The 17,399-nt window shown below is 44.6% G+C and overlaps 1 protein-coding gene across 3 annotated transcripts in view; it reads right to left on the reverse strand.

Moving 5' to 3' along the window:
* mypn (myopalladin) overlaps positions 1-17,399 on the reverse strand; it is a 451,051-nt gene that overhangs the window by 411,710 nt on the left and 21,942 nt on the right. For 2 of the 3 annotated variants that reach the window (XM_041210119.1, XM_041210117.1), the window contains exon 2: positions 495-1,457. In XM_041210119.1, coding sequence (XP_041066053.1) covers positions 495-1,456 — 962 coding nt within the window. In that variant the 5' untranslated portion in view covers position 1,457. Of the gene's footprint in view, positions 1-494; positions 1,458-6,138; positions 6,224-17,399 lie in introns of those variants that run through there. The other variant, XM_041210118.1, reaches the window with a different exon arrangement.

Raw genomic sequence — 17,399 nt, forward strand, 5'->3', positions numbered from 1 at the left:
TATATGTTTATCATTGAAAATGAATCAATCTTTGAAGCCAGCTTGCTCAACAAATTAATGACAACAAACTGTTATAATAAAGATAAATACAAAATAAGAGATACTTTGAGGGTTTTACAAAGATATAGAAATACTTCACAGGTCATAAAAATGAACTCATTTTCTTTAATCATCATTGTATAACAAAGTCAATGAAGTAATTTCCGACATACTTAAAGATAAAAAGGACTCATTTTTCAATTTTACGCAGCTGGTGCAGAGCCTCCTTGCTGGTAGCCCAGACTTAGTATTCAGGCACAACCATGCACAATTTTCAAAACATTTAAAATCATGGTCAGAGAATCATCTGCAGGACTCACCTGAATTTTTTGATATGTGATACCAGCCAGCAAAACTAAATACTGACGAGGTGAGGCCCAAAAATTAACCCAAAGCTATTTAATTACCTCAAACCAAGTTTGCAAATTTTAAACACAAAATTATGGGGCACTTACCTTACTTCTGGTGTTGGTAATCCTGTCACAACACAGTCGAGCTGGACCCTGCTTCCTTCTGCTGCTTCCCTGCTCTTTAGTCGCTGGATGAATCGTGGTGGATTCCCTTCAGTACCTTCAATGTAAAAAGGTCTTGACTGAGTTTCGGTTGTTTTAGCTTCTGCTGTTAGTGTCTCAGAACCCGCTGATAGAACCGGAGCCTGTGCTATTTCTTCAGATTCCTCCTTTGGTATAGTTTCTTCATATACCTGAACAGAAAACGGTACGTGTGTCCTCTCCCTCTCGTCGACAGACCAAGATGAATATTGAGCTTGTGAGTGAGATTTTGTCTGTGCCCTGCTTCGAGTGTTTTTACAGGTTTTAGGTTTAATCCGTTTTGTACTTGTTGTTTTAAAGAGTGAAGATAACTCCTCAATAAAATCCGCAGCTTTACTTAAGTAATCTTTTTTAGCTTCTGTTTCAGTACTGTAAGGGCTGTTCTTTGACGGCTTTCTTGATTCTCTGTGAGTTTCTTTCGAACTGTTGGGACTTTTGGTGAAATACTCACAGTGGTATGATTGATTGTTCAATTTCTCTGGGAAACCTGAGGAACTTGCAGATTCTAGAACTTTTCTATTCCCAGCAGGTCTCAAAGTGTCATACAAATCTTTGTTGGGGCAGCTTACATTGATCTGCTTTTCATCTTTCTTCACTTCATGAGAACATTGGGCAATGGCTTGCTGAGCTAAATTTACACTTTTGTCCAATTCTTCCTGACTCAAAAATGCGGACAGGTCGGGGGATTCATCCTGACCATCTAAATCCTGGGAAACCCCAGATTTACTGCCATAATAGAAATGCTGTGAGGCAACTTCTGACCTGCTTTTCTCACCGTGCTCTTGATGTATTCGGACTTCAGCTAAATAGCTCTCTCTCAGAAGTTGAGATATCGATGTAGAAGCTTCAAAGTTGTCCTCTTGCATTCTGTCATGAATAAAAACAAATTCCAGATTACAGTTTCAGTTGCATGTCACTAACTGAACAAAAAATCCATTCATTCAGTTTAATATAATCTCCATAATTGAAGAATGGCATGTTCTCATTGTACTGGTCACCTCCCAATTTCATTATCACCGATCCAAGGGTGTATTGTCTAGTTTGCAGTGAAGTGGGACTTAGTTCAGTAATCTTGCAATGAATTTCGGTAAACTGGTGGGAGTGCTTCCTGCTCAAGTGCTGAGTATTTCATGACATGTAGATCCTATGGACAGAATCGTCCCAGATTTGTACTAAGTATGGTAGAAAAAAAACGTTTTACCTGCCGGTCACAATGGTGGCTTCTCATGCTGTATCGTCTCAATCCCGCCTCATAAATAATGTATTCCTGGGAAACATGCTGTTTCAACGGTAGGCAGGGTCTCATTTGCCCACCAGACTGTCACCTCACCACTTCCTCACGCCGAGTGCCATATTCGAAGTTTAGCCGTGTGCACATCTCTCAGAGCTTTCAGCCCAGAACTGCTGCACAGAAGGCAGGGTCTCGAAAGGCAAGAAGACTGCAGCCCCCCGATTCAGTGAAGCATCCCTGGAACGTCTTTTGGATGCTATGGAGTCCTGCCATGATGTCCTCTGTCCCTGTTCTGGCTGCAGGAGGTCCAGCAATCTCACCTTCATAGGTGATGGCAGTGGTGATCAGTGCTAATGCTGCACAGAAGAAGTTGGCCATCCAGTGCAGAAAGAGGATGAATGATCTCATCTGTGCCACCAGGGTGAGGCAACCATCTCATCACTCTAAACTCACACACTCAAGCCCATCACACATTCAATGGCATCTCATTCACTGCCAGATCAAGGGACATCACTGCTCACTCTCCCACACACACCCTCACATCTCCATCTGGCCTCATCTCCTCTGGAGACTGCCTCCTCGGCCCTCACCATCTTGAGGTCATTTGCACAGATCAACATATGCCCCCACACAAACCCTGGGATACCCCCTACCCCAGTACAGCCCTTGCCCTGCAGCCTCTCCCCTTGCCTGAGGACACTTCTCCCCCTTCCCCAAGCAAGCCCTAGCCTTGCAGCCATTGAAAGGCCACCCCCACCTTACAGCTAGTCTGGTAGGTAGAGACCTGACCATGAGCCCTCCCAAAAAGTGATATGGTGCTGTCTGCGAAGCCTGGCGCTAATGACCGCAAGTGCTGCCCAAAGCAAGGTAGGCAAACAAACCTTGAAATCCCAAGCGAAATGCAGCTCGACAGGTGCCCGCCGCTTATGTACTGTTGTGAAATAAGTCAGTATGAATATTGGATGATCCAGCTTGGGGTGATGAATCCGGCGAGCTAGGCTTATAATGATAAGCAGATGTATGACAACGAAGTTCCCGACGTCCGACGGCAGGAAATGTTGCCCGCCATTGACGGGCAGAGTGGACGACTGAAAACTGGTTTCACGTCGTCTTGAAACTGATTTTTGATGTCGCCAAACAGGCCTGCCACCAACTGGCACGGAAAATTCCGCCTTATATTTCACTGTCTAATCCAGGTGGGATAGCAATTTCAGTCCTGGAGCTTAGGAATGATTAAATGCATGACGGTATGTCTTCAGAAGAAATCTCCTCCCAGAAAGAATCCCCTCCTCTGAGGTCTCTTCAGAGGAGGGTTTCGGTTACTTAGAAAGACCCACAGGAACAAAGCAACAAGCATTGGAATGGCAGTGAGAGATCAAACAGAAATAAGTTATACAGTCAAACTACATGACTGTGTTCTTCTCAAAGGCTCATAAATGGATACAAGTAACAGTCAAAGGGCTGAATTTTGTACTCGGCGAGCAGGGGGTGCTCGCCGATGCATAAAATGACGCGGGATGAGGCCATTGACAGGATCATTGAAACCAATAAAGGACCTGCCCATCCAATGTAAGGTTGGTGGACAGGCAAGGCGCCCCGGCGGCAATAGAAAAAGCATGAAGCCTCATCCACCAGTGGGATGAGGTTTCATGTAGGGATTTTAAAAGTTTACTAAAGTTTTAGTGTAATTTATGAACATGTCCCATCTCATGTGAAATTGTCACATGAGGGGGACATGTTAAAGATTTTTTAAAATATTTTTAATATTTTTAAAACTATCAGCATGCGCGAAAGAGCACACTCTCGCTTTTGGGGAATCCCCCCGTTTCCCGACGGACGTCACTCTGGGCAGGCCTTAATTGGCCCGCCCATGTAAAATGGCAGCGGGGCGTGCTTCTCTGGCGGGGATTGGCTCCCCACCCGCCAGAGATTGGGTCAGGCCCGCCCACCCGGTAGGCAGAAAATTCTGCCCAAAGTCTCTGTTTGCACAAGTTCCAAGCCTCAAAACCTTCGATCCTGACAGTCACTGATCTCAAACGTTGCTGCTCAAGTCCCGACAGCACCAAGAAATTGGATGGCCCTTCCTCAATCTTAAGTCTATTCTCTGGTGTTGGGTGTTGTCTTGTCCTGCAGCGAGAGAGGGTGAGTGTTTGTGAGTGTCTGGTACAAAGGACAGTGCAGAGTGCAATGGGGTAGGAGAAATAGGAGTGATTCTCCAAGTCCAACTTGGATGATGGAACTCTCCTACCCAGGCTTCTCCATTTCCCCAATCAATCTACTTTAGTGCCAGATTTGTTTTTGCGGTTCCTCAGCACTGGCCTCCTGCAATACAACGTCCTGCACCTGCCCCGCAGCTAAGTAATGTTTTCAGCCGGGAGGCTGACAAACTACATTAATTGGGACCTGTTGTTAAAATCGTCCAGGCCTTGCAACAACGATGGCATACAGGTCCATTGCCTAACTGAGACCCCAATCCCATCCAAAGTTAAAATCAATCCCCAAAACTCACCTGCTGAAAAGTGGCTTGGAATTAAAAGTGAGGCTGATCTCTCAGCTGGTGAGCTCCAGTGTGCCCTTACGAAGATGCACTGAGTGACTTTTCTGGGGCTCTTCTGATAATTTCCCCATTTAGGACCCAATGAAATGTGGAGTGGGAAGGGGTAAAAGACTTTCCTTCTCCCTCAGTTTCAATTGGAAATTGTTAATCAAGGTATGAACCCAATGCAGCCTAGTTCTACAGCAAATGCTGTGCTCCCCAGAAGGAAAACACACCTCCCTTCTGCCATCCTTAAATTCAGCGATTTCAGGCCCCATGTACTGCATTGCTTTAGCACTCAGTTATAAGAATCATAGTGATGGACATAGAGTGAGACAGTTAATAAGATTTAAATTGACTTCAAGACAACAAAGTAAAGGTAGGGTTTGAAAGAGTTTGTGCAACAGGGCTCTCCAAATTTTCAGGTAGCTCAACAGCAGTTTACTTGTGGAAAATGGATACATAGGCAAAGACTAAGAGTAATTCTGCAATCTTATGATCTCAGTAGGAAGACATAGTTGCTGGAAACTCACTATGGAAGATTGGGAACATGTTGTTTACCTAATACCAATTCACTCTTCAAACACAACTACCTCACTGGAAACACAAGACTGAAGAATCACTCTCACTGTTTCTGCCATCTCTTATGTGTATGTCCTCTAAATAGCTTCACTTTAGAAATAATTTTTGTTTTCTACACATTTCAGTTTTGGCTAGCTGCTTGTAAAATTACAAAAAGATAATTCATTCACAAAGTAATATTTTAGTTTTAATAGACACTGTGCAGTAACATGTCGCCCAGTATCAAACATTCTTCCTGGAATTCCCTCCCTAATAACGATGTGGGTGTACATATGGACTACAGCGGTTCAGGAAGGCAACTCACCACCACCTTCTCAAGGGCAAGTAGGGATAGGCAATAAATATTGATCTTGCCAGCAACTCTCACATACTATGAGCGAGTGACAAAAATTCTTTTCAGTCTGCTTTTTAAATTCTGGTTGCAACTGTCTGCTGACTTAGCATTGTGTATATCCAGTGTTTTTGAAAGAAATCTACGTGAAGGCTTTCTCAGTGCTGTTCCTTCCTTAATGCCTAAAAAACGGAATATTATATACATATGAGGATGAAGGTTGGTGATACTAAATCTGTTATTAGACTACCAGTCAATATTACTGATGCATTGATTGCTCTCGGCTGACCACATGTTGCTGACACTCAAACAGCAGAGGAAACATTGCCCTTCCAGAAGAACTCTTTCTGCAGCTGTTGTGTACGTTAATTCTAGGAGAAGATCCTCTAAGCACTAATCTAATTATAGTCTGTGATATCATTTTACGATACAAAAATCAAAGCAGACCCTGAGTCATCTTAAATTTGTTTCAAACTGTGAATCTACTTTGTAACGATATTGAATTTTAGAAATGGACATTAAAATGGACAGGAGATGAGGTTATTCTATAAGAAGCTATGACATCACCTGAATATCTAAGGCATGTGTGGCAGAACACAAAGCAGCATTAGCTTCAGTCGCTTAATAAAATAAAAATACAACATCCAACAAGTTCTGAGCTTGAGCTCAAACAAAATCCACTACATTCAAATAAGATTCTCAGCACTGGAATCCAGCACTTGTATCTGTTGAATAGAAGCACAGAAGCTTGGCAAGTATTTATTCTGTTTGTGAGTAATGATTCAAAGAGCATGCTACTTTCAATTCTATATTCATTTCTATAAACTATTCAATACACTAACACTGCATTAAACTAATAGAACAATACCTTTTGACTGGCCCAGTGGATGGTGTGATGTGAAAATCTAGCAGTGGCTGTTACCCAGTAGAAGTTGGAGATGAGAGGTGGGCAGCACTGCAATCCTGTAGACCCTTGGGACAGAGCAACTAACAGCCTGGGGGTTGGTTGAGAGTTAACCTTGACGTTGGTGAGATAGTGGTAATAAGCAATGGACAACCTGTCACCACAGTACAAGTAACATTTGTCAGCATACTGGGTCTGAAGTTATTTTCGGTAGACGAAACCATGTGCCTAGAAAATATTCAGCTCATTGGATGGGAGACTGTGAGCAATGTGTAGCAGCACCTAAGACACAGACTCAAAGCCTACCCTATAACATTTCTCTAATGGGTATGATAGAAATCTTCACTGATTGATCAGCACTAAACCTAATGGGGAATGGGACTATTACATAGAACATTGCTTTTGTATTATTTCATGGCACATTACATTCCTGTAAGGTCTAAAGATTAGAATTAAGGAGTGTAATTTCAGAATAAAAGTATGGATAAAATACACTGAAGCATTTTTCATATTCCCTAGTGACTGTTTAACAGGTGGGTGTTCCTAAAAATAGCTGCTACATGTCAGTTGCTTTTGTTGCAAAGATTCATATGCTGATTTACCGTTCAAAGAAATCCGTTTGTACTAGCTTATAGCATTTGTAAAAAAAAGCCGCAACACATCATACATTCTAAATTTAAGAAAACAGAACAATATTTAAGAAGTGTTTTGCACTTATACTCGTATTCCAAAACTGAAGCACTTAGAACGTTTGATGCAGTCAGCAGCATTCCTGTTTCTCAATCCTACTCCTTCCAAACTGTTGACCATCCAACCTCTTGGGACCCATGTTAGCTGATATTTTTAACAGTTCTCTTGCCTCAGGTACTGTTTACCCACCAACACCCTTCAAACCTATCACCCTTCCTTGACCCCTCTGTCACTGCAAACTACTGTCCCATCTCCAGCCTAGCTTTCCTCTCCAAAGTCCTTGAACATGTTGTCACTTCACAAATCTGTGTCCATTTTTCCCACAATTCCATATTTGAATCCTTCCAATCAGGTTTCTGGCCCTGCCATAGTACCGAAACAGCCTTTATCAAAGTCACAAATGACATTGTTTGTGGCTGTGACTATTCATAAACTATTCTTTCTCAACCTATCAGTAACCTTCGATGAAGTTTACAACACCATCCAATGCTTCTCCTCTTTTGTCCAGCTGGGTAGAACTACCCTTGCTTGATTCCATTCTTTTTTTAACAAATCAAAGCTAGAGAATCACCTGCAATGACTTCTCTTCCCAACTCTTGTACTGTTACCTGTGGAGGCCTCAAGAATCTTTCCTTGGCTCCCTGCTATTGTACATCTACATGCTCCTGCTCAGCGATGTAATCTGAAAACACATCAGGGGACACTCAGTTCTTTCTCACTGCACCTCTCTGGGCCCTTCCACTGTCTCTGATTTGTCACACTGCTCGTCCAACATCCAATATTGGATGAGTGGAAATTTCCTTCAACTAAATATTGGGAAGACTGAAGCTATTGTCTTTGGTCCCTGCCATAAATTCTAGTCATCGTCTCCATCTCTGGCAACTCTCTGAATCTGAACCAGGCCATTCTCAACCTTGGTGTTGTGTTTGACCTAAAATGAGTTTCCAACAACACATCAGTCCCATCATCAAGACTGCCTACTTCCAGCTCCATAACATCGCTCAAGTCCAACCCTGCCTCAGCTCATCTGCTGGTGAAATCCTCATTCCATGCCTTTGTCACCTCTAGACTTGACAATTCCAATGCTCTCCTAGTCAGCCTCCTATCTTCCACCCTATATAAATTTATGCTCATCCAAAACACTTGTTGCCTGTACCTTGACTTGCTCCAAGTCTCGGTCACCCATCACCCATGCCTTCCAAGCTGCACTGGTTCTTGGTCCGATAACGCCTCAAATTTAATATCTTCAACCTTGCTTTCAAATCCTTCCATAGCTTCACCCCTTCTGATGCTGAATATTACACCTGGTCATGGTGGGCGGGACTCGCCCCCGAAAGTGTGCAACATTCCACCTCCCACCCCTGCCATCCAACTACGCTATATAAAAAGGCAATTATGCAAATTCTGGCCTGAGGGCAGATTTCTAGCCCACGAGATTGAGTGTGTCTCCAAAGCCTGCCCAATTGGTGTTGGAGGGTGTTCGAAGTCATTGGCCATGACCCGGAAGAAGGTCAAAGCCACTCATTTAAAGGGCCAACTGGATGGGGCACTGTCAGGTGACATAGCAAATGTGTGCTTTCTCCAGACATCTACCGAATTTATTCAGAGGAGATAGTATCAGGCTTGGTTGCATGTAAGTGTGGATACGTTTAACATTTTACTGAAATGTGCATATCCTAAGTTGTTTCTTGCCACTGACCACAGATGGCATACAATTTGACCGTGAACATGCTTTCAAGATCTTAACAGAAAGGAGCTGTCTAGTTCCAGCTTGTTTTCATCCATAGATGGCTGAGATAAGGGGGCGAGGGGAAAGGCAGAAAAGAAACCCCAAGATTTGATGATGGATCCCTGCATGCCCTCCGCCAGGTCGTGACTACCAAGCGTGAACAATTTGTGTCAGCAGATGGCATGAGGAGACCTCCTTCAGTGACACTGGCAGCCTGGCTGGAAGTGCCAGTGGGGATTAGCAGCATAGGCATAGTGCTTTGCAAATGGACGCAATGCCCAAAGAGGCTGAATGAGCTCCTGATATTGGCCAGGGTGAGTAACTCCTCATTATGTCTATCCTTGTGCTGAGAAGCTGCAGGGAAGGCTCGAGAATACTGGGGGCCTGTGAGGAATTCTGAGGTGCAAGGCAGCATTATGCAGCAATGGCATTGCTCAGTGCCTCTGTGGACTTGTCATAGTGGTTCTGTGAGGGTTTATTGGGTGGGGGGGATGGGGGGATGGGGGTGGTGTGGGTGCCTGTACACATGAGGAAGGTGCACAGGATCTTGCCAGCCAAGCATTTTGGTGATCATGCATTTCTCAGTCACCTTGGAGGCAAGCTGACATAACTAACCTAAGAGTGGTAATCATTGCAATGTTACACCTACCTTCAGGAAAAGTGTTCCCACAATGCCAGAGAGAGTGGCAGAACTGGAGGTGTTGTCCCTGAGCTGGCCATCCTGATGCTGCATGAGGAGGATGTTCCCCTGCTCTCCCAGCTGATTTCTCAAGGTCCATTGGTAAATGCGAGATTGGAGGAAGGCATAGGTCTGTTAAGATTGCAAGTGGCTGAAACCGGAATATGGGGGAGAGGGCAAGTGGGAGGATACTTGGCAACGAATATAAAAATTGTTGTCTCGGCACTCAAAGGGCAGAATGAATTGAACTAAGTGCGGTATGGGCGTGAAAAAAGATGTTTTACCCACTGGCCGCAATGGCGGGTTTTCGCGCCGTATCTTGCGCTTCCCGCCTCATTAATTATGCAGCCACAGGAAACACGCTGTCTCTCTGGCGGGTGGTCTCTGAATCGCACGCTACGCCATTACTTCACCATTTCCTCCAGGTGCCATATCTAAACTCAGCCACGCACAGAGCTCTCAATGCTTGCAGTACAGGACTGCTCCAGTAAAGACATGGCCCTGAAGGTCAAGAGGAGTTCAGTGACCTGTCACTGGAATGCCTTTTGGAGGCCCACCATGATGTCCTCCACCCCCACTCTGGCCACAGAAGGTCCAGCAATCTCACCACTCCAGCTTGAGTGATGGTGGCAGTGGTGGTCAGTGCCAATGCTGCACAGAGGAGGTTGGCCATCCAGTGCGGAAAGAGGATGAATGATCTCATCTGTGTCACCAAGGTAAGACAACCATCTCATCACTCTAAACTCACACACTCACAAACCCATCACATATTCACTGGCATCTCACTCACTGCCAGCTCAAGGGACATCACCACTCACTCTCTCATACACACCTTCACATTTCCATCTGGCCTCACCTCCTCTGAAGACTGCTTCCTCAGCCCTCACCATCTTGAGGCCATTTGCACAGATCAACATGTGCCCCCACAAACACCCTGGGATACCCCCCTTCCCCAGTACAACCCCCTGCAGTCTCTTGCCTTGCCTGGGGCTACTTCTCCCCTTTCACCAAGCAAGCCCTAGCTCTGCAGCTGTTGAAAAGCCACTCCTGCCTTACGGCTAGTCTGGTAGGTAGAGACCTGCCCATGAGCCCCCCTAAAAGTGATGTGGTGCCGCCAGCAAAGCCTGGTGCTGATGGCCACAAGTGCTGCCCAAAGCAAGGTAGGCAAACAAACCTTGCAATCCCAAGCAAAGTGCAGCCCGCCAGGTGCACTTTGGTTATGTACAGTTGTGAAACACGTTGGCATGCAATCAATGTGCCCGGATGATCTAGCGTAGGGGGAATGATTCCAGTGAACAGGGCTTATAATGAGATGCTAAAGTATTGAAATTAGATTCCTGATGTGTGGCAGCAGGAAACGTGGCCCTCCATTGACGGGTGGAGCAGATGATTGCAAACTGTTTTTATGACACAGCAAAACCAATTTTTGCAATCGCCCGATATTTTCCACTCCCGTCCACTATGACACTCACCAAAAACGAGAGCGGACAATTCTGCCTAAAGGGAAAGTTGTAATATTGCTGCAAGTGTGCTATAATGATCTCAATGGGTCATATCTCATATTGCGCATGACTGTAATGGTGCTGAGCATTGCACACCTGTGGAATGGGTTCCAATGCCAACTAATGGCCTTTTTTTCTGTGTCTCCTGTGCAGGTGAAGCCTCTTCCATGGAACATGACAGAGATGCTGGCCCAACAATTCCCCGCCCGAGGTTGAGGAAGAACCTTCAGAAAATGCAGCATTACATCCTTTCACAGCACCAAGCACCAGTGCCAAGCCATTTGCACTTACCCACTCTTCATGCACCAAGCTTCCTCCATGGACAGAATGGCAGCAGTCCTGGAGGGGCAAGCCGAACATCATGCTGATGCAATTTTGGATATGCGCTCCAGCTCTGAGCTCAGGAGCCCAGAGCCTGAGCGACAGGGAGACTGAGAGCCAGGACACTGAGCCAGCTCCTGGGGCCTCACGCAAAGGCAGGGAGGACCAAGCAGTCCACCTGGAAGCACCTCTCAAAGTACTTTTGATGGGGGCAGCTTCTCTTCTGCCCATCCGCCAATGACACATTCCTCGTCCATTGTCACAGCGACAGAAGCTCCTCCTGTCACTCTGCAGGAGTCTTCTAACATGGTGAGCCCTCAAGGTTTCAGCCACACAGATAACGCCCGCCAAAGTCATCCAGGGCAAGGGGAGTAGCAGATCGGCAGCTGCTTTCCAGGTGAATGGCCGCTATCTGGCATTCCCCTCTTCCTCAAGGGTATTCCCTCTCTGAATGGCGAGGTTATGAAGGGCGCAGCATACTGCGACCAAGAGTGACACAGGTGATGAAGCATACTGCAATGCCCCATCTGAACTGTCAAGGAATCTGAACCTCACCTTCAGTAGGTCAATTGTCTGCTCAACAATGGCCCTGGTGCTTTCGTGATTGTCATTGTAGCTCCTCTCCATGTCTGTTCTCAGGCCCTCACTAGAGACTGGAGTCATGAGCCATCAAAGGGTAACCCTTGTTACTGAGAAGCCAACCATCCAGGACATCAGGGCCACTGAACAGGTCTGGTACACTGATAGCTGCTGCCTGGGTACCTTGTGCATTCCTACAAAATCTTGATATAGTGAAATGACACTAAGGTCTCCACATGGGGCCTGAAAGGATCCTGTTACAAAGATGTTCAGCACAACAGTTACCTTTCCAGCTACAGGCACTGGGTGACAACCAACATAGTTGCAAGATATCTCCCCTGCCAGAATGTCACAAAGAGAGGTGACTGTGGCTCTTGAGAGCCTGAGCCTCCTCTGGCATTGTGTCTTGGTCATCTGAAGGTAGCTCAGTTTCTGCCTATATATATGAGGGGCAGTATAAGTCCTTCTGCATCTCTGTTGATGCATCATAATGCATGCATCACCTTCTTGGTCTGGTGCAGCTCTGCCTCCCTCAAGCACAGCAGTGCATCCTGGACCTCTCAATCTGCCCTTCTTCCTCTCTTCTCTCAATCTCCTCCTCCCCTTCCTCTCCTCCTCACTGGAGATGTGTCTCCCGCAGAGACAACTATTCTGATGTGTTCCCTAGTAAAGTGGCTGAAGTGCTGGTGAGGATCCAAATTCATCTCTCAGCAGGAAGGATAAAGCCTCGAAATAAGAGAAGTATTAAGCTGAAACTTCGCTTTATATATAGAGCACTGCCAGCAGTCACAGCACCCTGAGCTGCTGAGTTCAAACTCAGCTATAGACTTTAAACCTGCCTTAACAAGCTAATTGTTAAAAAAATGAAAAACCCACCTGACTTGAAACACATTCTCTAACCGTTTTATTGCTTCCACCACATTTTATTTCAGTCAATTGGGACATTAATGAGCTTAAATATCCTACTTAATTAAATTTGGATAAAGTGGGCGGGGTCCTGATTTCCAGCCCCGCCCAGCTGCAGTATTATCCAGATCGGCTGTGATGACATCAGGAATGTGACCCGACGTCAATGCACGCAGTAATACGTTGGCACGAGCACACAACAGTCCCACTTTCTGACTGTATTATTCACACCTTGATCTTTGTAAACTCCTCCAAGCCAACAAATTTTTGAGATCTCTGCGCTCCTCCAATTCTGGCATTACCAATTTTAATCATTCAGCTGTAGTATCAGGTGCCTTGTTCCTAAACTCTTTAATTCCCTCCCTAAACCTTTCTGCCTCTCTTTCCTGCTTTAAGATGCAAGTTTCTGTTGTTGTATCAAAAGATTGTTAGTTCAAGCACCAAAAGAAGACTATATGATATAGGCAAATCTTGCCTAGAATTAAAGGGCTTTGTCACTGTGAGATGCACCAGCCTTTTGACGGGATTCAAAACAGCAGTCAGAAGCCATCATTTTCATGTTATTTGCTAAGTAGAAGATTGGCTTCACTCATCAGTAAAATTGAGCAGGTCTAAAACCAGCATTGCACTCAGTTCTGTCAATTTCCCAACAGGCAGGCTCCCTAAAAGACAATAATTAATATCAATTAGTTACAGGAATGAGCTATTTGTAAAATTATTTGCTGTTCAATTTTTCAGTGAATTGTACACGTTCACACACTTCATTGAACAATGAAGGAGTACAAATCACAGGACAGCTACAAATATATGGGTTTCACTCTATGTCCTCATGTTCAGCACAAACAGGACAGCAGAGTTGTGACAATGGCAGGGAATGACTTTGCCACCCTGTTCCTACCTTCACAGTGGCCCAACTCTAGGTAGCCACAGACCGCCCCCCCCACCCCCCCAAAGTTAGGCAATGTATCCGTTTAAAATGCAAATGCGGATTTCATCTGGAGTGCAGCGTATTGTGATGTAGGTTGTTCAGCATTACAGAATAGGACATGATTCTCCCAGGCAGAGCTTCAACTGCCCAGAATCTGTTTTGCAGTGGTAGTCCACGCATTCTGTCACATTACACCACCAACCTTAGCCCATCCTGGCATAGACAGCCAGTCCACACTTAGGTTGACTGGAAACAGGACTGGTTGGTGAAGAGGACTGAGAGATAGAGCAGGCAGAAATGCAAAGTTGGATTTGGCTGAGCTGGACTAGAGGATATACTGAAACTAGTGGCCAGAAGATTTGGGGTCAGGAGATTGGAAGTTGGGGGTGGCAAGAATAAAATTCCAAAAACTGGTACTGGAGGATGATGATAGGAGGTGGGGATTCTATGGAGGCTGCAGAGTGGGCTTGGGAATGAAGTGAGGCGATGTGAGAGTGGTACGCAGTTTTTGCAACAAACTCAGAATCAAAATGGTGAACGTGACTGGGGCAGAGGAAGGAGCAACCAATGAAGGGGGAGTGGATCCTAAGGATTTTATTGCAGGTAAACAACCAAAGACTGTTTCTACTGGTGGGTGAATGGGGAAAAAAGGGAATAGAGACAGAGGATTATCATGCACGTGGGTAATAGCACACCTTGATTTTAAACTGCCATCTCCAACCACCACTGTTCACTCCAGACTGAAAGAGAAGGGAAGCAGCATGCAACACAGTCACAAGTTGCAGACCTGCTCTCTTGGCACCTCTCTCATTGCAACAAACCCACAAACAATGCCAGGCCTGCCGTCCTTGTTTCATCCACCAGCTCTATTCACAGGATCTTGCAGGGTTTCTAGCCAGAGCCTGAAGTGATACTCAAGCTGAAGCAAGAGAAACAGCCGAACAATGGGAGTTGAAGTTAGGGTGTCCAACACTGGTTGGAGGCATTATGGGAGTGTTGATCACATGATGTTCTGACCACATACTATCTGATTATACGATGCCTGATGATATAACATCTTATCATGTGTCATGTACAAATGTTGTGCATTGTGTAATTATCCAGTTAAGATTTCGCCTTCTCCATGGCGGGGTTGTGTAGTTGAGTATCTTTGCTCATGGTCTCCATCCAGAATCTGTTGTGCAAGAAGTTCCAAGAACCACCTTGTACTGCCACTTTTAAGGATTTGTAGCAGTATAAGGCACCAAGATCTCTCTGCTCATCTACACTTTTCAAATTTATACTATACTGTCTTTCCATATTAGTCCTCCCAAAGTGCATCATTTTACATTTCTCTCCATTGAATGTCATCTGCCACATTGGTCTCCATTCCAGCATCCCATATGTGCTTCTGTGGCTTATATCTATCCTCATTCGGGATAATTCAGTATAAAATCAATAGTCACCTGGACAAATGCAGATTAAATAAGGAAAGCCAAACATGAACTTCTTAAAGGCAAATTGTGTTTAACTAACCTGCATAAGTTTCCTGATGAGGTAACAGAAAGAGTTGATGAGGATAATGCTGTTGATGTGGCATTTGTGGAGTTCTGAAAGGCATTTGATAAAGTGCCACACAATAAACATGATCAAAGTTGGAACTCGTGGAATAAAAAGGACAGTAGTAGCATGGATACAAAATTGGCTGAGTGACAGGAAACAGAGGGTAGTGGCTAATGGATGTCTTTTGGACTGGAGGAAGGTTTATGGTGGAATTCCCCAGGAGTTGGTGTTGGGAATCTTTGCTCTTCCTGATATATATTAATGACCTAGACCTTGGTGGATAAGACACAATTTCAAGACTTATGGGTGATGCAAAAGTTGAAGTTTTGTGAACTGTGAGGGGGATAGTGTAGATCTTCAAAATGACAGGGACAGGTTGGTGAAATGGGCAAATAAGTGGCACGTGAAATTTAATGCAGAGAAGTGTGAAGTGATTCATTTAGATAGGAATAGTGCAGGGAGGCAATGTAAAGGGCAAAATTGTGCAGGACAAGGGCAGCACATGGATGGGAACACCACCACCTGCAAGTTCCCCTCCAAGCCACACACTATCCTGACTTAGAACTATATCATTGTTCCTTCACTGTTGCTGAGTCAAAAGTCTGGAACTCCCTTCCTAGCAGCACTGTGGGTATTCCTACACCACATGGACTGCAGTGGTTCAAGAAGGCAGCACACCAATGTCAATTAGGGATGGACAATAAATGCTGACCTGGCCAGCGACATCCACATCCCATTAACATATAAATAAAGTAAAAGGAACAGAGGGGCCCGGGTGTAAATGTACATAAATCATTGATGGTGGGAGAACAGGTTGAGAGCGTGATTAATAAAGCATATGGCATCCTGAGCTTTATCAGTAGGGGCATAGAGTATAAAGACAAGGAAGTTATGCTAAACCTGCATAAAACATTGGTTCGGCATCAAATGGAATATTGCATCCAGTTCTGGGCACCGCACTTTAAGAAGGATGTAAAGGCATTAGAGAGGGTGCAGAAAAGATTCATCAGAATTATCGAAGGGATGAGGAACTTCAGTTACTTAGACAGATTGGAGAAGTTGGGGACTTTGAAGATAAGATTGAGGAGAAATTTGCTAGAGGTATTCAAAATCACGAGGGGTCTGGACAGAGTTGATAGGGAGGAACTGTTCCCATTGATGAAAGGATCAAGAACCAGAAGGCACATATTTAAGGTGACTGGCAAAAGAAGCAATGGTGACATGAGGGAAAACGTTTTCACACAGCAAATGGTTAGGATCTGGAATGCACTGCCTGAGACTGTGATGGAGGCAGGTTCAATTGAGACATTAAAGAGGGAATTGGATTGTTACCTGAAAAGGAAAAATGTGCAGGGTTATGGAGAGAAGGTGGGGGAGTGACACTAGGTGAATTGCTCCTTCAGAGAGCCAGCAAAGACACATTGCCAGGTTTTGTATCATTTGCAAACTTTCATTTGCAAATTTCTGCTTCCTACACCACAGCCTAGTTTGTGTATAAATTTGATTTTGATAGAATGATTACAGAAAGAATGTTTCCTCTTGTGGGGAAGAGCCTAACTAGAGGCCATCAATATGACACAGCCACATCAAACGTTATTTCAGAAAATAAAAGCTCATGGTGTAGGGGGGTAACATATTAGCATGGATAGAAGATTAGCTAGCTAACCGGAAACAGAGAATAGACATAAATGGATCATTTTCTGATTGGCAAGATGTATCGAGTGATGTGCCACAGGGATCAGTGCTGGGGACTCAACTTTTTTCAATTTATATAAATGACCTGGATGAAGGGACCAAAGGTATGGTTGCTAAATTTGCTGATAATACAAAGCTAGGTAGAAAAGTAAGTTATGAAGAGAACAAAACGAATCTACTAAAAGATAGGTTAAGTGAGTAGGCAAAGATCTGGCAAATGAAGTATAATGTAGGAAAATGTAAAATTGTCCATTTTGGTAGGAAGAATAAAGAAGAAGTGTATTATCTAAATGGTGAGAGATTGCAGAGCTCTGAGGTACTGAAGAATCTGGGTGTCCTTTTGCATGAATTGCAAAAGGTTAATTTACAGGTTCAGCAAGTAATTAGGAAAATTAATAGAAAGTTATCATTTATTGCAAGGGGAATTGAATACAAAGGTAGAGATGTTATGCTTCAGTTATATAGAGCACTGGTGAGACCACATCTGGAGTACTGTGTACAGCACTGGTCACCTTATTTAAGGAAGGGTGTAAAGGCATTGGAAACAGTTCAGAAAAGGTTCACAAGACTAATACCCAGAGTGGGAGGGTTATCTTATGAGGGAAGGTTGGACAGGCTAGGCTCTTATCCACTGGAGTTTAGAAGAGGAAGAGG

This window comes from Carcharodon carcharias, chromosome 17 (genome assembly GCF_017639515.1).
Source record: "Carcharodon carcharias isolate sCarCar2 chromosome 17, sCarCar2.pri, whole genome shotgun sequence".
Lineage (NCBI taxonomy): Eukaryota > Metazoa > Chordata > Chondrichthyes > Lamniformes > Lamnidae > Carcharodon > Carcharodon carcharias.